At 47.7% G+C, this 25143-nt stretch overlaps 2 protein-coding genes across 4 annotated transcripts in view; one reads left to right on the forward strand and one right to left on the reverse strand.

The window, feature by feature from the left end:
* Window positions 1–25143, forward strand: part of LOC6900385 (uncharacterized) — a 48821-nt gene that overhangs the window by 18737 nt on the left and 4941 nt on the right. For 2 of the 3 annotated variants that reach the window (XM_033384292.1, XM_033384293.1), the window contains exons 3-10: window positions 11701–12471; window positions 17325–17461; window positions 18130–18317; window positions 18405–18508; window positions 18584–18850; window positions 18917–19047; window positions 21267–21449; window positions 22843–22872. In XM_033384292.1, coding sequence (XP_033240183.1) covers window positions 11701–12471; window positions 17325–17461; window positions 18130–18317; window positions 18405–18508; window positions 18584–18850; window positions 18917–19047; window positions 21267–21449; window positions 22843–22872 — 1811 coding nt within the window. The remainder of the gene's footprint in view (window positions 1–11700; window positions 12472–17324; window positions 17462–18129; window positions 18318–18404; window positions 18509–18583; window positions 18851–18916; window positions 19048–21266; window positions 21450–22842; window positions 22873–25143) is intronic. The other variant, XM_033384294.1, reaches the window with a different exon arrangement.
* LOC117184973 (proteasome subunit alpha type-1-like) lies at window positions 13498–14617 on the reverse strand. Its single transcript, XM_033384299.1, has 2 exons — window positions 14477–14617; window positions 13498–14409 (listed from the first exon to the last, which is right to left on the reverse strand). The coding sequence occupies exon 2, from the start codon at window positions 14379–14381 to the stop codon at window positions 13620–13622; it is 762 nt and encodes a 253-aa protein (XP_033240190.1). The 5' UTR covers window positions 14382–14409; window positions 14477–14617; the 3' UTR covers window positions 13498–13619.

A 25143-nucleotide genomic window follows, 5' to 3' on the forward strand; every position in this document is an offset into this window, starting at 1 on the left:
TGTTGGCTGCTGACCACAAACTGCCTGCAAGCGTTGGTCTGAGTTATGGCCAAGCATCTGGGCAGCCCAGCCCACAGTCCCCTCCTACCAGGATGTGGCATGTGGCATGCGTGCGTGCCTGCTGGCTGATTGATGGCTACACTTGGCGCTAACTAAACAGATTCCCATTCCCAATTCCCATTTTGCCACTTGGCCAGAAGATGCGCCACAGGCCACAGTCCACAGGCCACTGCCCACATTCGCATTCGCATTCACAGACTCTAGTAAATTGCTCTTGTCATTTTCTTGTTGAATCTTCTTGCCTTCCGCTGGGGTTGTTTTTTCGCTTAAATTTAATTTCCCCTGCGCGAAGGCAGTGTGCCTTTGAATCTCTGGTATTTCCATTTTCCGAGGGAAGACAGGCCCAGTTTCCTTTTTGAGTTCAGGCTCCGTTAATGAGCTGAGTGAGTACTTACACAAAATTAAGTGTTGTCCCACTTCAGTCCTCAGCTGACTGGGCAAACATGCCTGCCCTGCCCCAAAGTAGACGCCAACACGGGGCAGGCATACTCGTACAGAGAGACGGACGGACTGACGGACAGAAACACAGATAGACAGCACACACGGACACAAAGGAAATGGAAAAGCAGCGCACAACACAAACACAAACAAGAAGTCGCAGCGACAAGTTGAAGAAGGAAAAGCATCGTCCTCGTTCTCCAACTTGAAGTTTCTTTCCTTCGTTTCCCTGCCCCTACCTTCCTTTCCTTTCTCTGTGTGGAAATCATCATAAAGTTGGAGATAAGTTCTCTCTTTTCATTATATAAAAAAAAAAAGTACGGTGGAAAATGGGCAGTGGTCGGGCGGGTAGATGGAACGGAATGGAATGAGAGATGGGCAGGCAGGGAATAGGTCGTAGCGCGACAGGAAACAGGCTCCAGCGACAGGCGACATCCGCAGCAGCAACAACAATTGCAAATGTTGTTTGTTGTACACATGCGTGTGAGGGCGAAAGGGGGGGCATGGGCGGTTACCGGGGGACATTCTGAGTAGGGGCCAAAAACAACTTTTGTTGTTGTTTGCTGCTTGTTTGGCTGACAGTTTTGTTCCCGTGTTCCCATCTCCCATTCGAGGGGGCGGCTAGGGGGGCCCGGTGTCAGGGCAAGCTGATGCCCGAAAAGTGTAAAACATTCTACGGCAGTTTACAACACTGACAAGGCACTGGCACTGGCTGTGGCACACTGGCTGTGGCGCACTGGCTGTGTCAGTGGCAGTGGCAGGCGGGGATACACACTAATTCAATAAATGCACGTGGCCAGGATGCAGGACACGTAGCCCGAAAAAGTTGACATGAATCTGCATAAAATATTCGCATATGCAAAAATTTCCCTGCCTTACTGCCACGGATCGAAACGGAACGGAGTGGAACCTAAGAAGAAGTTTTTGGCCATGGTGATGGGAGCTTAACTGTCGTGTTCGCCCGCACACACACACACACACACACGCAAACATCTGCGGTGCGGTGTGTATGTCCTGTCGTATCCTATCACTGCAACTGCTGGCAGGCACTCGACTCAACGCAGGTCCTTGCCAAACATTATGCATGACAGCCATTGAGAAATCTGTAAAAATTATGCAAATACATTTCACCAATCACTTAACTGCGGAATGTTGGATACGAGACGCCATAGACGCCGGAGAGTACGAGAACGAGTGGGGGCGTGGGATGGATGGTTGGAGCATGAAGATTAATGCATGACTGAAAGCAGCTCGCTTTCTTCCTATCTCTATATCCGACTGTGTGTGTGTGTGTGAGAGAGTCAAGGATATGCATTGAGTGTTGGGAAGATGCAGAAATCACATAGATGGATCCATTTCAGGGAATGAATTGCACTCCCTAGAGAAAACTATTAAGATTTCCCTTAGTTGCTCTCCAGGTAGACCCCAAGATATCACATTAAGGGCCATTTTCCAGCCACCCTGCACCTCAGCAACTTAGCATACCCTAATTAACGATAGACAGGCAGCATATTGCAGCATTCCCTGAGCAGCAAACAGCGACTCCACATCCTTGTACTCCTTTGCCAGCGGAAATGACAGTCACCAGGGCAGGCGGGCAAACAAATTCAAGGCGAAATTGATGACATGGCATACCACCAGTATCAGGCAAACAACCCACACACTCACGCACAGACACACACACACACACACACATGTCAGCTGTTTGACATTGCCGCTCTTGTCGGAGTCGCAGTCCGTAATCGGGAGTCGGGGGAAAGGTTGAGGCAACATTGAAGAAGAAGCAGGTTCTCCGCTCCGTTTCTCGAGCGCTGACGATTTTTTACAGAATTGGGATTAAGTGGACCTGGCTGTCGACATGCTGGTCGGAGTCGGAGTCGGAGGTGCAGCTTTGACGAGGGCGGTGGGATATTTAGCATGCCGAGGTTGTCCGCAAAAGTTCTTGGAAGTTCTTCGGTGCCCACCGTGCACCACACGGCACTCTGCATGCCATCGTGTTTGCCCAGGGACTAAGGACGATGAGACGATGAGCACAAAGTTGACATTTCCTTGGTGCCTCTGCCTCTCTACCTCTCTGCCGCTGCCTTTGCCCAGGACGGTGGCAAATATTTGCTTACGTGTCAATAACCCGTCCAGTGATTTATTTCATATTTGGTCTGGGTCTCCGCTCCATCAATGGCTGTGTGTGGGTGTGTGTTATGAGTCCTGTGCGAGTCCTGACAGACCTGCGGAATAGTTTCCACACTGGTGGCTGGTGACTGGTGGCGTTGCGGCTGTCATTGACATTTGATATTCATTGTCAGTTTTGTGTGTAGTTTTCCAAAGGGTTTTTTTCTGTTTCTTTTACTTTTTTCCCCCCTTTTCCCGTTTTTCTTTTTCCCCACCTCTTTATGCCCTTTTCCATGCTGCCATACATTTTTCATGGCATACTTATGGGGGCAAAGGCCCATCGCACAGACGCTTTTGTCCTTAAAGCCACATAAATTGTCCTTAAATGGAATGGAGAGAGCTCTGTGTGTGGGGGGGGAGTATGGTGAATGGGTATGGTACTCTCCTACTTTGCAGCTGTTCCGTGGCGAAAAATGTTCAATCAAGCGTGCGAGGCCTTATCGCCTCCTGCGAGGCCATATATCCCTAGCGTGTGTGTGGTTGCGGGGGTCCGGGTGTCCAGGGGTGCACACCGTACACCGAATAGGGTATATGTGTGTGTGTGTGTGTGCCAGTGTGCATCATCATAAGCTCCTTCCCTGTCTGCAGGCTCTTTTTGGATGGGCAGGAACAGGAGAAGGAGGAGGAGGAGGAGGATCTACCGTAAAAAACATTCCTTGCCTGATTTGATTTAAACGTTGTACTTGCCGGGCCTCCATCTCCACCTCCACCTACTCCTCCATCTCCACTCCTTAGACAGCCAGGCAGGCAACCGCTGATCGGTAGACGATGGCATCTTCGACATGGTTTATTCATGCAGCAGTCGCATTATGCAAATAGCTATCCTCGGCGCACTCCCCCGCCTCTCGACCACTTGAAATTTGATTTTTTTCAATTTCTATTTCGATTTTTCTTTGCCATTTGTTGCAAAAATCTGCCTTGGGAAGCCACTTCTCTCTGGGTCTTGGCGGAGCGGTGCGGCGCGGCGCGTCGGCTCTCACTTCACTTGTAAAAACGTTGAGAGCCACTTGTCGATGGCGGTGCGGGAGTGTGGCGTGTAGACTGGAGTGGAGTGGAGTGCAGAGAGAAGTGGCATGCCATGAAGTTGGTGCACAACCAAGAGTGCCATTCATTTGGCTTTCAGAGGCACAAGTGACTAACGCTCAACGGCAGCAGCAGATTTTCAGCACTTAAATGAAATTATAGCAGAGCCCAGAAGACCCCCCCATCCCAAGTCACCTTCCGAAGCCAACACACAAATCGGTTGTCTTTTCCAAGGGGAATGCTCGCACTCGCACTCGTATTCGGACATTTTTGTGACATTTTCCTGAAGATTTGATGATGGAAATTTGCATAGAAAACAAATTACTGAGGCAAAAACAATTTCTCTTTTAAAATAAAATGAAGCGGAACGACAGATGAGAGACAAAGTTGTTTTCCTACAAAAAACAAAATACACACCCATGGCCATACCCCTAGCCATACCCATACTTGTGCAATTTGCTTAGTTGTAAAGAAAATCTTTTCCTTCCCATTTGCCAGAGCCGAGAAGACGACATTGTGACAAATGTTTAGCAAATTCAGTCCCCGTCCTCCGTCTCCGTTTCCATCTCTGGGCTCTGATTTGAATATTTCGCTTGGAGAGTTTTTCCTCTTCATCGCCGTTTTTCTAGGCCTCATCTTCCATATGTACATATATGTGGGTCGCGTATCCTTGAACATTTCACAGCTTACAAATCCTTGGCACGCACATCAGCATCAGCATCAGGCTCCCAACTCCCACTCCCAGCTTCCAGCTCCATCATCAGCTTAGGCATTGTGTTGGCTCTTAACAAAGGCACAAGTAATTCATGCAATGCGCCTGAAGAATCAACGCACACATTTCCAGATATTTGTTCAGCAAAATAATGGCAACAACAACAACAACAACAGCAACAACAACGGCAGGGCAGGGCAGAGGCATCACCATCGTCGTCATCATCATCATCATCAACATCATCAGGAGGAGGAGCAGAAGGAGGCGAATCAGAAGCATGCCCGAGATGGTGCGACGATGAATCGTTGGAAAAATGAAGGACGAAACGCTGACAGGGAGAGGGACAGGGCATATGCATATCATGTGAATGCGAGGATTCTAGGCATTAAAATTAATGACATACGTAGTCGTCGTATATGCATGGTTGGGGCAGAGGCCGAGGCCGATGCAGAGGCAGTGGCAGAGGCAGAGCGATACGATACCCTTTTTCAATCGATTTAAACGCACATCAATCAAAACGATGATACCAACGACTATTTGCCAAATTTTCCATGAACAAATTCCAATATTTACTCTTGCAATGCATATTCCATGCATGGAATTCCATATTGAATTTGATTGAATTGAATGCTGAATTTTTTGTTCAATTTCAAGTGGCGTATGATTGATATTTCAGGTTTGAACAGGATTCAAAGTGGAGGCTCCCCGCCCCCACCACCTAAATTTTTAATTAAAAATCATTTGATTTTTTGTCGAACCGAACGTAGGTTAGGAATATGTATGGACTATGTGTTTTTCCTTTGGTCTAGGCTTTATTTGGATTATTTTTTGGTGGGTCGAGAACGGCTTTGCTTTTTCGATGCATTATTGAGTCTCATGCGGTGCATTTGAGAGTGTAAATGAAATATTAAATGCCTTCTATTTGGGCTTCCGTTCCCTCCATTTGAATTTGCGGTTGAATCTGATTTCCAGCAACATTCATTCATGTCGTATGTGGCTCATTAGGCAACGCTGCCGCTGCCAGTGCCACTGCCAGTCCTAATCAGCACCGCACTCCGCACTGCCCATCGAAAATTCATTAAAGGATTCGTCAGGGAGAGAAGTGAGCGACTGACTGCCCCGTTACAAAATCACAATCAAACACTCAAATGGAATTCAAATTTCCAGGCCAGCTCCAATCCGGCTGTTAGGCACTGCTGACTGATTCTGTCATATTAATTAGCCATTCCCTCTCTCTCGGCGGCGCCTGACTGGCCGACTAGCCGACTGGCCGACTGCCGCAGCTGAAAACTAATTAAAAAGCCGTGTCATTCGAAAGGCCCCCATTTCCATCCCCTCTGCAGGCAGGGTGCTAATCGAATTGTTGAAACGCAATGAAACGAATGTCATTTGTGACAAAAACAAGAAAAAAAAACGGGTCCAGTGCCGTCGCGTCGCGTCGCGTCGTTTAATTCATATTCATTTTGGGCCATCAAATGACGGCCAATGACAGCGAACAATGAAATCAAATTAAAATACACTTTAGCACTGGGCGCGCGCACCGAGTGAATGACAATCAAAGGCTAAACAATGGAATGCGCCATCGTTTCGAATCGATTTAAAAAGGGGGGTAGCGGAGTGCGCCATATTCAATGAATGGTTAGTCCTCCCTACCCACCCGCCCCCCTTCCACCGGCCACAGCGAAAACTGTGCGCGGAATGACAGGCGAAAAGAAAGTGCCATCAATTCGGACCGAACATTCGGCGGGAACGAAAGTGGGAATGAAAGCTTCCTTCCGAGTGTTGCGTGCTGTTTCAGTAATTAAATCCCTGACATCTCGAATGTCCATGAAAACGAACTTAATTTTCTCGTGTGGCAACTTTATGACTTACCACGCCACGAGTGGTTGGGGCAGGCAACGAGTGGCGGCGAATGAGTGGCAGAGTGGAAAAGTAAAACTCAAATAAGTTGAGTACAAAGTAAAACAAAAATTACCCAAAGACCGGTCTCCTGCTGGAGAGAAGGAGAGAAGAAGGCGGACGAGGAGGGGGAGGAGGAGGAGGAAGAGGAAGAGGAAGGAAGGAATATAGAAGTTAATGTTTTGAAATTATATAAGAGGATTAAGCATATATTTTTGGGTCTGGTCTCTTAGAAGTTTCTGCAAATAAATGAAGCATTTCGGTTAAGCTAAAAGATTCAAGTTCTAGGTTCTAGGTTGAGGTTGAGTCAGGGTGAGGGTATTCCAAGTGTTAAATGAGGCTAAGCGACGTCACAGAAACACTGCACGGGGGGGTTTGGGTGGTAGAATTGTAGAATAGATTGACTAGGTATTAGAGTAGTACACGTTCAAAATCAGGCTGATGATTCGACAGCCAGTTCTTTAGTGACAAAAGGCGACATTTTCCTACCACTTTAAATACAGTAGATGATTTTTGGATTACAAATGGAAACCATCCAATCAGATCAAACCATTTCTGACTGGATTTCGCTCTGCCTAAAAACAAAAGTTATTCTGCCAAAAAAGAAAAAGAAAAGAAAAAGAAAACAAGAGAAAAGATTGATGCCAGCTCTTGAATTTCATTAGCTATGTTAAGTAAACACACACGTACGTGGGAGACCCACACCACATATGCGACCGGGAAGTGAGGCAGAGAGGCAGCGCTACCACTGCCACACACTGGCGGAGCCGCTAAGCGGCTTAGTGAAAGTCCTCTGCATGTCTGCTTGCCTGCCTGCCGAATGTGTGCGGCAGGCATCGACAAAAACAAAAAAAAAAAAAACGAGGAAAGGCAAGAATATACCTATACACTCGTATTCATACGAGTACGAGTACGTCTACGACTACGAGTATGACAGCCTTTTGAGGGAAACTTGAGATGCAGGAAAACTGGGGCTGGCTGGCTGCGCGGAGGCGGTGGCAGCGGCGTCGGCGGCGGCGGCGGCGGAGGTGAAGGAAAGTCGCTTTGGTGTTTAAACAACTTTGACGCGCTTTCTAGATGCAGGACCCCATACATGTAAGAGCATTTTCCCCACCGCTTTCAGCTGATGTGTGGGTCTGTGTCTGTGGCATTTCCGCTCCTAATGGCACACACACACACATACGAATAGAAAAACTTTGATGACGTGGGCTTGAGTTTGACGTGCCCAAAAGAAATTTGACTTCTTATGAAAGGGGGAAAAACTTGGCCACGACTGTGCCGCACAGGGACCAGGACCAGTGCTTAGCTCGTTAACATTTCGGCCCCAGTGCCAAAAGTCTTTGGTCCTTCAGCTCGTTCAGCCTTTCCAATTTGGGTTGACTAACTTTTCGAGTTGGGCTACGATACAAATTGCTACGGTTTCGTTTTCTCTTTTGCTGGGAAAATTGCTGCAATTATCATTTGGCATTTTGGCAGCCATTGGGGCATTCCTCCGCCCCTCCCCCAAGACGCTAATGAGGCATCAATGCATTGAACCACAGACCAGACCAGGGACATGTGTCTCTTGCAACAGAAATTATAGTCAAAGTCACACACACCCCCTGCCAGACGCTCTAGCGCACCCCCCACTTTGTTGCAGGTGTGTGTGAGTGTGTGTGTGTGTGTGTGTGTGTGTGCCTCTGCACTTCCCTTTCCGCTGCGTTATTGAGGCGCAAACTTTGTTTGGTGCAAAAATGACAGACGGGAAAGGAGAAAAGACTGACGTGCTATAAGTCAAGTTCCCTTCCGGCTTGGCTGGGGATGAGACGGGTAGCTTGAATAGAGGAGTACGAGCAAGCAGGAGTAGAGCGATGATGACAACCGACAATACCATTCCCAGTTACAGCAGCAGCAGCAGCAACAGTAACGACAGCAGAAACGGGCAGCCAACCAGCCAGCCAGCCAGCCTGTCCTTGGCTACAAGAATACACACAAGTCCTTCAACACAATTTTTGATGTGCAACTATTTTGCATATGTGGGGAAACGTGCACATACATATGCGCATACATATGCCATATATGCCAGATGTGGATGTGGGGGCTAGGCCACAGCCAGGGAGGAGAGGGATATCTTAGAGCTGGGAAATGTTGGGGAATGTTGGAGAAATCGCACATTCCCGCTCTTGACGAAAGCTGATATCAACGCACGCGCCATTCCTTTGAGACCCATTAAAGTCAGCGCAGCAGCAGCCTTTCCATCTCTCCTCGTAAACAGGATATGAGGCAGGGATGTGTGGTGTGGCTCGTGTGTTGCGGGGTTTGTGTTTCTCGGTTGATAAGCCAAAGAGTCACGATAAACTAAACGACAAGCCGTCGTCGTTGTTTTTGCTTTGCTAAAGTGCAAATGCGAATGCTGTGAGGAGTTAAGGAGGCAACCATTTAAGAGCGCTCCCTCGGTTTATGCTTTAAGCAGCACACACACACACTCACACTCACAGATACACTGCACTTGGCTAAGACAAAGTTGGCCACATTAAAAATGATTAGCAATTTAATGCACGACTAGACATCGTCCAGCTCTCGCTCTCCCTCTCTCTCTCTCTGTCTCCTGCTGGGTGTCTCCCTTTGTGGCACATTCTACTGACGCCAGACATCGTAATGGCCAAGCAAAGCAAGGGGGTCCTAGGAGGGGTGTGGCAGTGGCTGGGCCATAAAATTGTTGAAAACAACATGGTCGTTTCCGTCGGCAGGCAGTCAGCCCTCCAGGCGTACTGGCGCTCTTCTTTGAGCTTGGAAACAGAAAAACGAAAGATTGAATGCATCAAAGATTCAAGTCTGGCTTGAAGAATACGATACCAAGAGCTGCAACAATCTTCAAACATCAATCTATACGTTTTGTGCCAATTTCTAGGGTATTCCTGACACTTTTTTTGAGAAGTTCCCAGCTTTCGCACCGATTTTGCGACAGTTTCTCATACTCCCTCCATGGAACCTCCCTGGTATTTTCATGTTCTGTCGTGCAACAAGCATTCTCGGAACTGGCGAAAAAAGCATCAGCAACACTTTCCGCCTCACTGCCGATGACATCTGCTGTCTGCTGACGCCGCTGTTGTTGTCTCTGTCGCCGTCCCCATCCACGTGGCACTCAGTTGTTGTTGCTGTCGGTGCGGCTTCCGTCCAGGTGGCAGGGAGCCCGTCCCCATGTCTGCTCGTTGTCTGAGCCTCTAATTTAAAATTATGCAACTGTGTGATTTTTTCGGTGCGCTTTTCTGTGATTTTTCCCCCGTTCGGGCTTCTGCCTCCCCTAATGCTATAATTTTTTCCCTTTGACAGGCACTCATTGACTCGTGTGCTGCTGCTGTTGGACAGCACACACTGTTGTTTTGGGGTCAGGCGTTGCAAGGCCCCCAAACAACATTCATAAATCATTTACAGAGGAGGCAGAGGCGCAGAGGCAGCATAGGAGGAGGTGCAACCCCAACTATTGTCGTTTTTCTACTCGTCGTTATCACGGGGCTGAAGGGCTGGCGGCAGGCGGCTGGCGGCGGGGGGCTGGGGGGCTGCTGCAATCGACAGACGACAGACCACCGCCCCGTCGCCGACCCATGCTCCGCAGAATCAGCAGACGTAGTCTGCCTGCCGTAGTCCCGTCCCTGGCAACGACGTTGCACAAAAAACACATTAATCAATTGCCACCGACATCGTCTCGGGGCTACATAGTACATAGTGCATCCTCTCCTCCATTGTGCCGAGAGTAGATCGGGAAAAGCGCGCAGCGGAAAAACAAGGACGAAATGAAACCGTTACACGCTCTGCAAGCGTAGCAAAAAAACAAAAAATAGCGGGGAAAAAACAAAAAAAGGAAAATGCACTCGTAACTTTCCATAATGTGCAGCGCGCGTGAAAATTCGTCCTTAGTCTGGCGTGAAAAATATGCGAGTGAGACAGAGCAAAAAATCCAAAAATAGTACACATAAAGGGAAAACCCCCAAAACAACAAAAAAAAACAATAAAAGCTGTAACCAGAAAGAAAATTGTTTACGCTGCAAGTATTTATGATTTTCATTGGTCGAAGGTTTTTCCCGCGGCGCGGATATTTATTCCCATATTCGAGGTTCGAGGTTCGTTTTCGAGTTCTGGTTTATGCCCACGCGATAAATATTTTCCCATAAATTTGGCGTGTAATCGGGCAACACGCTGTTGGTGGCGGGAGCGGCAAAGGTGCAGTGCTGCCCAGCAGCGTTTGAATAATTTAAAATACTTAACCGCAAAAACATTCATTAGCCAGAAGCCAGAAGTTTTTCAACTTCCTCTTAACGCGTCCGTGGCCGATTCGATTACTGGCGTTCCGATTTAAAGAAAATCAGCCCTGTGCCCCCAGCCCATCTCTAACATATGAAGAGTGAATTGCACTTTGTAACATTTCGTTCTTTTTAATTTCAAATTTTGCAAATAGTCTAAAAGAAAAATGTCTTTGCCAAAGCAATCGCAAAATAACGCCAAGGAACAACCACTCTCGGAGATGGCCCATCCGTCGAAGCCGCAAGAAAAGCAGCAAAAGAATACTGCGATTGAAAGTTCGAAGGAGCTGTCGATCCCGCTGGAGCCGCCCAAGGAAGCACCCAAGAAACAAGGCGACAGTGAGGCTCCTGAATGCGATCCGACCAAGCGCAATCGTTCGTCGAAGAAGCTGCTGATCCCGCAGCAAAAGAACGTCAGCTCTGAGATTTTGGTCAAGTTGCGCAAGAAATCCCCCACCGAATCGTGTTTGGTGGAGCTTTTCGGGCGCACCCTGGACCTCTCCAAATTCAAAGAGTCGACGCCTCTCTACTCGATGTGCCGCGCCTGGATGTGCAATCAGACGCGCCACACCGCCCTGGCCGCTTGCAACAAGGAAGCCGACAATGCTACTGGGCAGCAGCAGCGCGAGGACAATGCCGAGGAAGTCCTGGCCCAGATGAAGAGCGGAATGATAGAAATGCTGTCAAAAGTGCCGCAGGCCCGCTCCACCAGCCTGATGGCGGTGCCACCCGCTCTGGTGTACACCGAGCAGGAGAAGATGGAAGACGAGATGCTGCATGGGGCCCCTGAGGCGCAGCTCCTGGCCGCCAATGTGGCCCGCTGGAAGCGCATACGCAAGCACTGGCAGGAGCATGCTCGCACATACAACCGCGAGCGCTACGAACTGTTGGACAAGATCATGGACGAGGCCTTGCTAAAGAAAGATAAAGAATAAATAAATACAAACAATTAATAAAGTGGAAGATTTCGCTTTCGATTAAAGTCTTTTTTTTCTTTTTTGAGTAGAGTTCAAATGATGAGAGATTTTTCTGCCTTGGGGTTGCATCACCCATACCTTACCTTTAAAATAGTTTAACCTTTCATGTTCTTTACTCTCTCTCTATGCTCTCTTTTCGCAGGCACAACAATAATGACATTGAAATGGCGGCAGAAATACAAAAGCAGAAAAAGGCCAAAGAAACTGAAACAACGAACAATTGCAACAAGCACTGCCCCAGCAACACCAAGAACACATGCCACAAAAGAAACAACAACAACAACAGCAAAAGCAACACGAAGAACCAGCAGACTGAGAGAGACCAGAGATCAGAGGGAGCGGAGCAAGAGGAGGAGGATGCTGCAGCAGCAGCAACATCACAGAAAATGGCTGCCAAATGAACGACACAGAAACGTCGCAAAAATGTTGCAAATGCAGCAAACTGCAACAACAAATCCCACACAATGTCAAGCAATTAAAGCGGCAGCAGCCTCGACAATGGCTTCCAGCTGGAGCGTCAGCCATTGTCAGTCACAGCAGAGACAGCTGCAGGAGCTGCAGCTGCAGCAGGACCAGCACCGGCACCAGCACCAGCACCAACGGCGACATCCATTTCCGGCGTCGGCACAGACGCTGCTTCTCTGCTTGGGCCTATGCCTGGGAATGGCAGCTGCTGCTGGCTCTGGCTCTGGCGCTGGCGCTGGAGGAGGAATGGGGGCCGGGGCGGGAGCAGGGACAAGTCCTGGCAAACCTGCCAGTTTGCAAATGGCGCCTGCTTCCGCCTCCAGCTCGGCGGCCGGCTGCTCCCTGGCGGAATACAGCTGCTCCAATGGACGCTGCGTGCCGCTGAGCAAGTACTGCAACAACCTCAACGACTGCGGCGATGGCAGCGATGAGCCACGCTTTTGCACACGTAAGTACACTGCTACGCTACTCGTATCGTAGACTGTGCCGAAAGGCAATTATGTAAAACGGTCGGGGGCGGCATAATGAGAAACGAAGCTGCCAAATGGACTGCGAGAGGCCATTGTTTGCCCAATTTGGCAGGCGATTGATGGTAGTCAATGGAGGGAGGAGGAGCTCCTCCTCCCCACCACGTGGCAGGTGGACTTGGGTGGATTTCCCAATGGCAGGAGCTCCTGCACCTAGCTGTAATCAAGCTTGTCAAACCTTACAACTGTCCAGTAATCTCCGTCTGCGTCCAGTGCATTCATTCACGGCACGGCACGGCATGGCGTTGCAGGGCTGCCTGCTGCCTGCTGCCGGCGCCCTGCTCCCTGTAAACATGGCCTTCATGTGTAAATGTAATTAAGGGCCAATCCGATTCCCCCCCACGTCCTCACGGAACCCATTCACAGCAACCCACTGCCGCACCACACCCATTGGCCCTCATAATGGCGGCAAAGTGAACTTCTCACTTTTGCCAATTGGCTGCCTATAAGCCCCTCCCCAACTGCTCTTTCTGCTCCAATTCCCATCCATCCAATCCCCCTGCTACGCCTGCTACTCTTACTACTCCTGCTGCTGGTGTTGCCGCCGGGGCTGCTCCTGTCAAGCGTTGATGAATTTAATTAAGTATTTTTCAATGACATTCAATGAGGCAGCAGAGGTAGCAGGCCAGAGGGAGGCTGCTGTTGGCCGCTTCCCTTCCTGTCTGCCGTGTTCAATAAGGGCAGGCAGCGACAACTCGTTGGACTTTTTAATTGAACAACGAGCTTACCGAGAGAGGGTTTTTCAGTTTGTATTTGCCTGCGTGTGGCATCCGATTTTCAAATGCCAAATTCAATTCCCTAGCTTATTGCATCTATGCAGCAGATGGGTCTTAAAGTGTAGCTCGTAAAAAGGGAATATTCCTCATGCTTGGACGTACAAAATAGCTGTTAACAGTCAAATCGAAAGATACAATAGCCAGATCCAACAAATGTGAATACAAATAGAGTTATAGATGTGGCATTCACAGTTTTAGGAACCAACCAAAGTATATCACATTTGTTTATTAGTAGAAACTGGAGAGGCGAGTTAAGATACATTTATCACCTCTCAAAATTAATTAATATTAAACTAATTTTCCATTGTGGCCACATCTGGTTGCGGGTCAGTATCGTCCTCATTGTCGCCTTCGTCGTCAGGGTTTGAGGGGAGCTGAGGCTGAGCAGTAGCACCCATCTCTTTGGCCATTTCAATGTACTTCTCGACTTCCTCGGCGGTGAGCAACTTGAATATCTGATCCTTTCCGACTATGGCCACTGTGGTAGTGAATATAACCGGTGCATTCTCCTGTCCACTCGAAGTCCCTTCAACTGGTTGGCTGTTCTGCAAGCCCAGTAGAGCATGACAAATCAGCTGATCGTCGGAACAGCTCAAGAAAGTGTTGATATGGCGCTCCAAATAGGTGCGAGCACCCTGCGAGTGCTCCCCAATGGACTGGGCCTGGCAAGTGTGGATGACTCCAGAGGGCATGACCTGATAGAGTTGAGGACCCGTCTTGTCATACCCGGCAACGAGTAGGTCCACTTGGTACGGACGGCCATCGCAGCGTTTGATGGTAGCCCGCATATTGCAGCCCAGACTCGCTATCAGTCTTTTCACTGGACAACCTGTCTCGTAAGTGTACCGATAGTTTATGCACGATAAACGCAAATAGCTGCTCAGCACACGGTCGTTGTCCGAGATGCCGTCAATGGATATGCCCAAGTGCTCGTCAATGGCGATTATCTTGCTCATAGCCACAGACGACTCCGATGCCGTGGTCAGGGCCACAAGAACAACAGAATCGCGACTCTTGACACCAACGGTGGTAAATCCCTGCTTTACGGCCTCCATTGCGTACTCAAACTTGATGCAAGCGTACCTGAGGATTACACACAGAGACATCGCTATCGTATTGGTTAAGGAACATGATTTCATTTACAACTTACCGTTCAACTATATTTTCGAAAGAATTCAAGATGAAATCAACTTTAGTTTGCAAATCGACTTCTAACCTCAACTTAAAATTCTGCCGATGATGACTTGGATAAAGTTCAGACTGGCACAGCACAGATGTTAATGTTACAGCAACGCTTTTCTACATACAATCGATAGACATATCGATATGTCTTAGCCGTTTCCCTGCTTTTGAAACAAGAAAATGAAGCAGGCCATATATAATCAAAATTAGATGATTATAATATTTACCAGAGGCCTTTTCAACATTTCCAGCGTATGTGCAATGCTCCTCTATTTTCCTTAGTGCTCTGGCAATTATAATAGCACTCACTAGTCCCGCCCCTAACTGGACAGACAGGCAGACCGGCAATCGAAAGGGAAGCGCGCCTACAGGCAGTTCAAACTAATACCCATAATTATCTAATTGACTATTGATGGCTTGAGCGCATATTAAATTTGATTGAATGCAGAGAAAGCACTAGACACTAAACTAAACGCAACAGACCATCGCCCATAGAATTAGCAATAAAATCGAATTGAATCATTTTCACTTTAGTCTCCCATAGATCCTTCTCTGTCACAGACAGAACCAGAGCTTATACCCAGCCCCTGCTCGATTCGTATGCATTTTTAATAAAACTAATTGAAATGCCTAAGGAGTCGTACGATGGAAGGGAGGAAGTGGGCCACCACCACCACCACTTCTCTTGCCCGAGAAGCCAGCGGTAAATTGGCAATTTCCATGCAAACTATTGTACAATTGCATTCACTTTACTTTTGGGCTATGGTATCCAAGTGGGGACGGGACAACTACTACACCTAAAGGATGAGGGAAGAAGGAAAGAGCAGCCAGATTCCATAAATGCAAATCTCACAAGCATAAATCATTTCAGTTTGTGGTCATTCAATTATGAAAAGGAATTCCAAATAGGAATACGTAATCGAGTTAAATTGGGAGAAGTCTATGTAAATCGATTGATTTTTTTATGAATATGCTAAGTGGAGACTTAATTGGAAAATTCCTGGCATAAATGATCCACAAAGCACTCAGAATGCTGCAGCACCCAAACTTTTAAACAACAGATTAAAAGCTAGACATTTCTGGGGAATAAAGAGGACAAATTATTCACAGAGTTGTCATCTTCCTTTGATAATCTCGTGGGTTGTTTTTTCAACGAATTACTATATACCGCATCCAAAACCGTTGAAAAATACTAACCATGGCTATAAATTCCAACAATAGAATAATTAAAATTTAAAAACCATTTAAAGTCACGTTCTAATCATTTGAAAACATACAGTACCCCATTTAAGGCTCTTTTGATTATTGTGAATGTGATTGCGTGAATGTGTCAGCACCCCTAACCTATTCTATCCTAGACAAAAACATAAATATAAAATACTAGGAAAAATTTAAAAGGAAATAAATATAAAAAAAAACCAATGTTGGACATAATGTTCCCATTATGTATGACTAGTGAATATTACTACCCCTTTGGGACCCCTTTCTATCTCACTGATAACCCCCACACACGGGCTTGCGTTTTCCAGCTTTTTCCACCACTTTTCCCGCAGATTTTCCTTTTATCTCCTTCTACACTTAGAAAACGGGTTTATTATAATTTAAAGAATTTGTTTCACTATTTTTCAAGACATTATACTCCACGCTAAAAATAAAACGTGCGCCTGCGCTGGAAACTTAGTACACTCCTATGTACATGCAAGTGTAGGGTAGATCACCATTGACGCTCGAAACAACAAAAATATACCAAAATTAAAAAACACGCCTGAAGACTTGAATTGCATTTATGAGTATTTATCGACACACGATTTAAATGAGCGCTTTGAATAATGGACCGTTACGGGAACTAGGAAATCTGTGATAAGGCTGCTGCAGCGTGTTCAGCTCAAAGCTCTTCTTAGAAATCAGACTTCGTTTCTGCTCGTCTTAACTACGGGAGAGATCTTAGTTCTCAGTGACAAGAACGATAGCGAAAGCTTGAATGGTACAAGGTGGTCCGCTCCCGCAATGCGATGTCTTTTGCTCAGTACAACAGCACAGCATCAAAGCGCTCTCAGTAGATCACGTCATTAAAGCTGTGATAGGAGTACAACAGCGTTGGCGCACAAATTGGTTGGTGAGAGAGGTGCAGCTGAGCAGCTAAGGCGAGTCAAAGCTCGGCTTGCAGATCGGGACTTCGTTTTTGCATAATTTCCCCTATCTATCTCACAACAAAGAACGACAGCGAATGTTTTTGACCGGGCAAGAGCATAGTTGTTTTGCTCACAGAGTTAATGTAGGTCAAGGCCTCTTTTTCACTCTCGTTTTCTTACGCTGTTAGTTCGCTGCTAAATTAACATGCCTCTTCCCTGTAACGCCAAAAAAGAATTTTTTCTTGGCTGTTAGTTCGCTGCTAAATTAACATGCCTCTGTAAACTGTGGCGCTGGTAATTTTCCGTGGAGTCACGTGTTTTTCAAGGTTATAACCGGATCAATCTGATGTAATTACTGATGACCTCCAAGTTTTTGGTATAAAGTAAATGTTATGTTAATTTGTTACTTGGTGCTGTTCGTTCCCTGTGGATGATTTATGGCGTGACAATTGCCAGACTATTCCCCGTGGCGCCTCATCAACGAGAAACCCGCTAGAGGTGGAGGTGGAAGTGTACATAGGTGGGGGGAGCCTCTTCCTATGAAGCCAATGGCGAATAGTGGCGAAGAGATATCCCTTGGTTGCGTTGTGGTTGCCTGGCAGCGCGGCAAACAAACTAATTGCCAAACTAACGCTAATTGCATTTAATATATTTGTGTCTCCACTCCACTCCACCCACCCACAGGCTGTAATCGCACATACTACGGAGATATAGGACAGACGTACTCCTTGGAGCTGCACCGACCCAAACAGGATCGCGTGCCCTTTGTGTGTGTTCTCACGTTCACGGCGGCAGGTGGCCAACACGGCGACGTGGTGCAGGTGAGTCACAGTCCCAGTCCCAGTCCTCAGCTCCATTTCATTCTCCTGCTGCCACCGATGCTCCGCTGCTCCTGCAGCTACCCTTCACATTTCATTTTGTAAACGAGATAAACTAAGCCATTAAAAGATAAGCAACAACAATGAAGGTGGGGCTCAGAGCCGGGCACAGGCAATATTGATTTCAAAGCCAATCGCTGGAGCGTTGCAAATCCTACACCGACTCCGGTCCGGTCAGAGGAGGTCCCAGCAGCACAGAAGCCCAGCAGCACAGCAGCCAGCAGCCAGCAACCAGGCGTGACTTCAACTGACAGGGCAGTGGCATCATCCTCCCTCCTCCTTCTCCTCCTCGTTGGACTGGCAGGAAGCAAGTGCCGCCGCCTGTTAGTTATTACGCCACTTCACACCTCGAATCTCGAACTGGGAGCGCGGGGAGAAGCAAGAGGTGGAGATGGAGCTGGAGCCAGTAAGCCAAAGCCTTTGGCACGCTCGAGTGCGTCCCGAGGGCATTCATTGAGAGAGCCCTGCCCTGCCCTGGCCATGACCCCACCCTGCACTGATATACTTGTACTCGGACCGAAACTTTATTCTGAGTACTCGCGTACCTCCTGCTGTCCCACCAAATATTTCATTGTGCGAATGCTGTGCTGTTCTCTCCCTTCGTCGAACAGGTCACCCTGGACAGCTTCACGATTGGCAGGTTCACCTCCTACGTGCACGAGGGCTGCCCGGATGGATATATGCAGATAGCGGAATCGGCTCGCACCCCCATCGGGGGCATGTGGTGTGGCAGCTCCTGGGGGCCAGTGCTCTTCTACAGCGAGACGCGCTCCCTCATCTTCACCATCAAGCTGAACAGGTAGGTCCTCGCAGGTCTTGGCCACCACGGTTTCCTTTGTGACAACGAACCACGAACGACTCCTTCTGTGTGTCCTTTTTTTGGCAGACTGGCGAGGGATCAAAGCGGCTACAACTTCGACTTCCGCATTCGATACAAGGTTCTGTCGCGGGACAGTGCTGTCACCCGCTACGGAGGGATTAAGCTGGCAGGTGGGTGTTCGCAAACAGAGACAAGATTGGATGCGAATCCCTAATCCGCTCAACTCCCATCCAATTCCCTTTCAGAGCTCGCCCAGTGGCACAACCGCAGCAGCTTCCTCAATCAGCAGCAGCAGCAGCAGCAGCTGCATCAGCAACAGCAACAACAACAGCACCAGCAGGATATCGGCGTCTTAGAGGACTTTACCAACTCCAGCGGCGCCCGTTCGGATCGGTATGGACAGGACTTTAGCCTGTTCAGTGCGTATGTGAACAACAAGACCTTCATGGCATCCCTGGAGAAGTCGCTGGCCAAGGACGAGCAGAACTACACCGAGCCCAAGTACTATCTGGGTATGTTGCAAGAGAGAATAGTGTTGGCTCGATCCACCGGATAACATCTCTCTCTTTGACACACAGGGGATCTCATTCCGGGCACTTACTGCTCGAGGATCTTTAGTGACTGCGACAAGAAGTCCTGTCGCCTGCAGTCGCCCAACTACCCAGGCATCTATCCCCGGAATCTCACCTGCTACTATGCCGTGCGCCAGGTACGAACCAAAGAACAATTAAAAGGAAATTAAACTCTTATCCCGGTCCCTGTCCCTGTCCGTGTCCCTGCCCTGTCCCTGGCTCCAGACTCCAGGCCCGCGTCTCCTGCGGTCACCAAGGAGTCAGAGACCCGGCTCCTGTTCCGCCTCTATGGTATTACCAAGGAGCCAAAGCCAAAGGTTGGCCTGTCATCATGGCCCAGCCTCTTCAGCGCATTAAAGCGCCCGGGCTTATCCTTCGTTCGTCCTGGACCCATAAAAATACCGCAATATCGTTTACGTCTGTCGCCCCGTGTAGCCCCCTTCCAAACGCTCGCTCTCTGCCTTATTTTTATTCATGCCACAACAAAGTTCAAAAATCAAGAGAGGAAAAAATTAAATAGCAATTTACATTCCAAAATAGAATGGAGCTTTTATTATAATTAACTGGGGGAGCGGGAGACCGAGACCTCCGACCCGCCTCCCCTCGGTTCTGCCTGGCGTTTTTTCTTTTTTTTTTAATATCTCTCTGCCCGGAGCCTCCTCCTGCAGGGACCCGTTGCCATTGGCATTGTGACGGGTGTTCCTTCTCCAAATTTACATCATTATACCCGATACTCAAAATGAGTATTGGGGTATATTAGATTTGTGGTAAAAGTGGATGTGTGTAACGTCCAGAAGGAATCGTTTCCGACCCTATAAAGTATATATATTCTTGATCAGCATCAATAGCCGAGTCGATTGAGCCATGTCTGTCTGTCCGTCTGTCCGTCCGTCCGTCTGTCCGTCTGTCCGTCTGTCCGTCTGTCCGTCTGTCCGTCTGTCCGTCTGTCCGTCCCCTTCAGCGCCTAATGCTCAAAGACTATAAGAGCTAGAGCAACGATGTTTTGGATCCAGACTTCTGTGATATGTCACTGCTCCAAAAATATTTCAAAACTTTGCCCCGCCCACTTCCGCCCCCACAAAGGGCGAAAATCTGTGGCATCCACAATTTCGACGATACGAGAAAACTAAAAACGCAGAATCGTAGAAGATGACTATATCTTCTAGAGTGCAAAATCTGAACCAGATCGTATAATTATTACAGCCAGAATCACGAAAACAATTTCACTCTTTCTCGCTCTGTCTCACTCTAACACACAGGTTTCATGGTCGGTTTTGCCAATTGTAAAATGTGAGTTCAAGGATCTCAGAACCTATAAAAGCCAGAGCAACCAAATTTGGTATCCACACTCCTGTGATATCGGACCTTGACCGTTTCCTGTCCAAATTTCGCCACACCCCCTTCCGCCCCCGCAAAGGACGAAAATCTGAGGCAACCACAAATCTCAGAGACTATTAAGGCTAGAGTAACCAAATTTGGTACACACACTCCTTTAAGATGTCACTATAAAACGTATATCTCAGAATTTCGCCCCACCCCCATCCGCCCCCACAAAGGACGAAAATCTGTTGCATCCACAATATTGCAGATTTGAGAAAACTAAAAACGCAGAATCATAGATAATGACCATATCTATCCGGTTGCTGAATCTGGATCAGATCAGATCATTTTTATAGCCAAAAGGAACAAATCAATTTGCAGTGGCTACGCAGCGCCCGACGTCACGCTCAGACTGATTTTCTGTCTCTCTCGCACGCACTCTTTGTCGTGTCGTTAAATATTAGCGGCGTCTGCCAGAGGAGAGCCATACTGACTTAGTATCGGGTATAACCGTAGAGTTGCGGTGTCCGCAGCAACTCACAACGTTCCCCCTCGTTTTTTATTAGCTGTTGAACTTTTATAGAACATTTTTGGGTCTATCCTGGCCATGGACATGCAATATTTGTAGCAAATTTATGAACACAATGAACTAAAATACCCGTAATGAATATTACGCGGTGCCACATCAAAGACAAACATAAGTCCGGCTTATGATAAGTAAAAAGTGCGAAAGTTTTTGTATTCCTGGAAAGGAGGAGTAAATGTTCGACTTTCGAGTACATTTAAGTATGGATCAGACAGAGGCCGTGTTTCCGGGGGTACATATACCCATACATATAGAATTCAACATAAATTTAAAGTCCCATTGAGTAATAGAACAATCAGCTCCTTCCGTTTAAAAATCTAGGTAGTGGATGCCATTTGAATGTTCCAATTAATCCTGCTGTTTTATCTCTGGGCATCCCGACAAACATTGCGCCGTGTGAAGAGCAGTTCGTGGCTCATTAATTTGCATTTAATTCTCCTGTCCACACAGCACGACGTGCCCCATGGCAAACACGCTCTGATTCTAGTCAAACAGCCCAAGGGCAATCTGGTGTGGATCTCTACCCAGGAAACGGCGGCGGCCAACAAAATGGCGCCACCGCCCAGCGCCAGCGACAAGGACAAGAAGTTTGAGCCGAGGCTGAAAACATGGAACGACTGCGATTACATTCAGGTAATTAAATCTGCCTTTAAATGCACCCTCTCTCTTGCTCTTTTTGGCTCTGTTTTTTCTCTATCTCTCTGTATCTGTATCTGTATATCTGTATCTGTATCTCTGACTGTCTCTGACTATCTCCCACTGTCCCTGTTCATGCTCCTGCTCCGGGGTGTTCCCTGCCCGATGAGCTTCTCTGTGTTTGCATTTGCCAACTTTAACGAGAGATCCAGCATAAAAATTACTTCCTCTGTTGGCCACTGGCCGGCAAACAGAGCCAACTGGACAAACGGGTCCAACTGAACCCGCTGGACCGACGCCTGGCCAGGCAGCGGGAGAACGAACTGCGCAAAAAACGACAAATTGAAAATGAGAAAAGAAATGAGCAAAAATCTGAAATCAGTTGTTTGCACGGTGTACTCCCCCCCTCCGCCTCCCTCTCTCTCTATCTCTCCCGCTCTGTTTCCATATCCTTTCCCGCTGCCATTGTGTGGGTCCACGTCCACGTCCTTGTCCAGATCCATGTCCAAGTCCAGTCCAGTCCGTCGCTCCATCCCACAGTGCCTTGAGCATTCGATAGGCTTCTCTGGCAAGTCGCGGGAAGTGTTAATTTCGTAGGCTCTTTTTGTTTGTCAGCGGGAAAGCGGAAAGGGGGAAAGCGGAAAGCGGGATAAAATGGAGGGAGTCCATAAAGACCCCACAGTTGGAAGGGCCAACTTTTGGATGAGCTCTTAATGAGCGCTGTGTATGCAAAATGTGGGATAAGCCTGGATGACAGATGAGAGAAGATGCACCGAGAAGGGATGTGCTTGGGTGGAAGTGTTTCCTGGAGAGACTCCAGGAAGCCTGATTTAATGATAATACTCAAATGATGTTAAAAATTAAGGACGAACTGAAAGGATCTGCTGAAATGGGGCAAGAAATGCAAGAAAAAAGGATACAGATCTCTGAGAGATGAATAAGCCTATGGGAAATAGTGGAATTTAATAGGTTGGTCCCCCCAAAAAGTACTCAAACTTCCACTCACTCAAATATCTGCTCTTTTCAAAATGGGGGAAAACTATATTAATTCAGATTACTCTTTGCCCTTAAAAGGGGAAAGAATTTCGAAACTATTCAAACACCAGAGAACGTTCTTCCCTTGGGTAAATCCGTGTTAAATTTCCTTTGAAATTGGGGGAACAGAACTTGTACATAAAATCTGCAACCTGCTCTTTCCCTGCATTACCCCCTGCCCCGACAGGCTGCCCCAGAACTGACTCTGCGCCGCAGTACAACGCTTCTCTATTGAACCACACCTCATTTCGTCAAAATGCACCAAAACTAGAATCAGATCTATGTACTACTCGTATATATGTATATGAATGCTATAAGTACCTACCTATAAATGTATGTATATTTTCTCCAATAGGAAAGTGTTAAGCCCAGATGGAAATCGACGGTAAATGCCAACTAAAGAACAAACACTCCTACTGCTCGCCCAGTCAGAATCAATCTATCTCTCATGTTGCCACCAAACCACGAAACAGCCAAGCAATAACTTAGTTGTAGTTTTAGATAGACAGCACTTGAACTCTGACCCACCACCGACACCACCCCATCTCCCTCCTCTCTCTCTCCCTATCTCTCTGTGCCCTGTATTCCACCCTCTATCTTCTATTAGCAACAATTATTTGTCATCTTTGGCTATTTGAAGCAATTAATCAACCGAAATGTATGCACAACCCCTGCCCCCTCCACCCCGTCCCCCCGCCCACAAAGTAGAACAGAACCCACAGAAACCAGGCAAACAGACGACAAATCAAAAATGATCTGGGTAAATCGACATCTATGGGATATCTATGGACTGGATAATATATTCATTAGCACAGCACACACACACAACGCACACACACACACGCGCACAAAGACAGCGATGGGGCATGGGGGGAAAAATCTGTCATTGGATTTATATTAATGAACACTTGGCACGCACATCATAAATCGCACACAAAGAGACGGTGGATTGGGGGATTGGGGATTTTGCAGGATAGCAGGATAGCTGGATGGTTGGACGGCTGAATGGCTGAGTAGCTGGATGGCCCTCATCAAGGACATTAGGAGAGTGGACGAACGTGCCCGGGTCTCATGTAAATAATTGCCCCGGGCATTCATCATATACTACATATAGTACATTCATCGCATACATCTGCTCTGTGCTCGTAAACAGCTCGGGAGCACGCTGCGATGAATGGGTATGCCACTGCTGATGGATTTACCCACTTCCGGGCTGCGGGTTTTTCCCATTCAAAGTTCTTTAAGCTGATCCGCCACAGCAGTCAAAGACATTCCACCTCCAGCTCCAGCTACAGCTCCAGCTGCACTCCCTTTCGGTGTCTGTCTGTTTGTCTGTCTGTCCCTAAAACGTTTTAACGAGAGGAGGAATGTTGCTTTTAGTTTTCGTCCATTTAGTCATCAGCAACAATTCAATTTCGCTTTGCAACAAAATCCTCAAGGATTCAAGGATCCTGCCCTCTGAAATGGGAACTAATTCCCCCTTAGCACTTGCCATTAAATGCTCGTTGTGGCAGCAAGGCGTGCAAATCCCCTGGCCAGAGATTGCCACACTCCACACCGGATCTGTGCCTAGCCCGGCTAACCCCTTTACTTTTTGCTTATTCAGTTGGAAAGCAAACCGCTCGGACATTGGCGCCATTTGCAGGGATTGCATGGCTCTAGTGCTGGTCCTGGCCCTGAGCCTGCACTTTGCCTACAAATTGTCCTCCGCTTCCCATTTACCAACAGTCTTTTTTTTCTTTTTGCTGCTCTTTTTGTCGCGCGCTCTTAAGCCAAAATGTCCAAAAGTGCTGGCCATTTTGGTGCGGCATGTGTGAATAATCGCCGGATGGTAGGACCACGACGAGCATGAGAATAGAAACCCAAACGAGTAGTCGCACTAGTGGAACCTGCTCTGATAAATGGCCCCCCAAACTGCCGTGCATCTGTGTCTCCACTAATTTGTACGAATGCCGCGCTTTCAATAAATTTGTGGTCGCAAATTACCTGCACAGGCCCCCAACCCCCCCATCCCCCATCCCCCCGCCTGCCACGGGCTACCGTTCTGATTCTGAATCTGGTGGTCTGTGGTCCGGGCCATAGTTAAATTTGCGGCCAGCTGCACAAACAAACCAGAAACCTCAGCTAAATTAATGCAGAAAGTCGCTGGCCACAAAACTAATTTGTCATGCGTTGGGCCAAAGGTAGGAAATGCCCCAAGCCCCAAGCCCATTGCCATTCCCATTACCTTTTGGATACAACGTCCTACGCCCACGTGGCCTCCGTGCCCCACGCGGCAAGGCCAACTCAATTAAAATGCGCACAATTATGCGCAAAAAAGCCAAAGCCAGCCGTAACTGCACACAAATTCGAGTAGGAATGCCCAATGAGAGTTTATGCGAGCTACAAATTCAGGTATTCCCTCATTCGCAGATTGATTTGCATAGGGTGGCTGCTTCAAAATGAGGATGTACATTTTTGGGGAATGAAACTATTTACACTCTGAAAACTCTTTCGAATAAGTACTCGAATCATTTTTACACGAAATCGTGCAGTCCATTATACTAGAAATACACGTGCTTGCGGGCTTTTAAGAGCACTTTCGGCACTCTACCTACTGTCTTTTCGCAAAAAACTGTACCCTTTTAATAGCTCACACCCCTCCCCCCGACAGGAC

Source organism: Drosophila pseudoobscura, chromosome X (genome assembly GCF_009870125.1).
Source record: "Drosophila pseudoobscura strain MV-25-SWS-2005 chromosome X, UCI_Dpse_MV25, whole genome shotgun sequence".
NCBI classification, from domain to species: domain Eukaryota; kingdom Metazoa; phylum Arthropoda; class Insecta; order Diptera; family Drosophilidae; genus Drosophila; species Drosophila pseudoobscura.

Coding starts and splice junctions, on each gene's coding strand:
- LOC117184973 (XM_033384299.1), bottom strand. CDS start 14,381: ATGGAGGCCGTAAAGCAGGGATTTACCACCGTTGGTGTCAAGAGTCGC.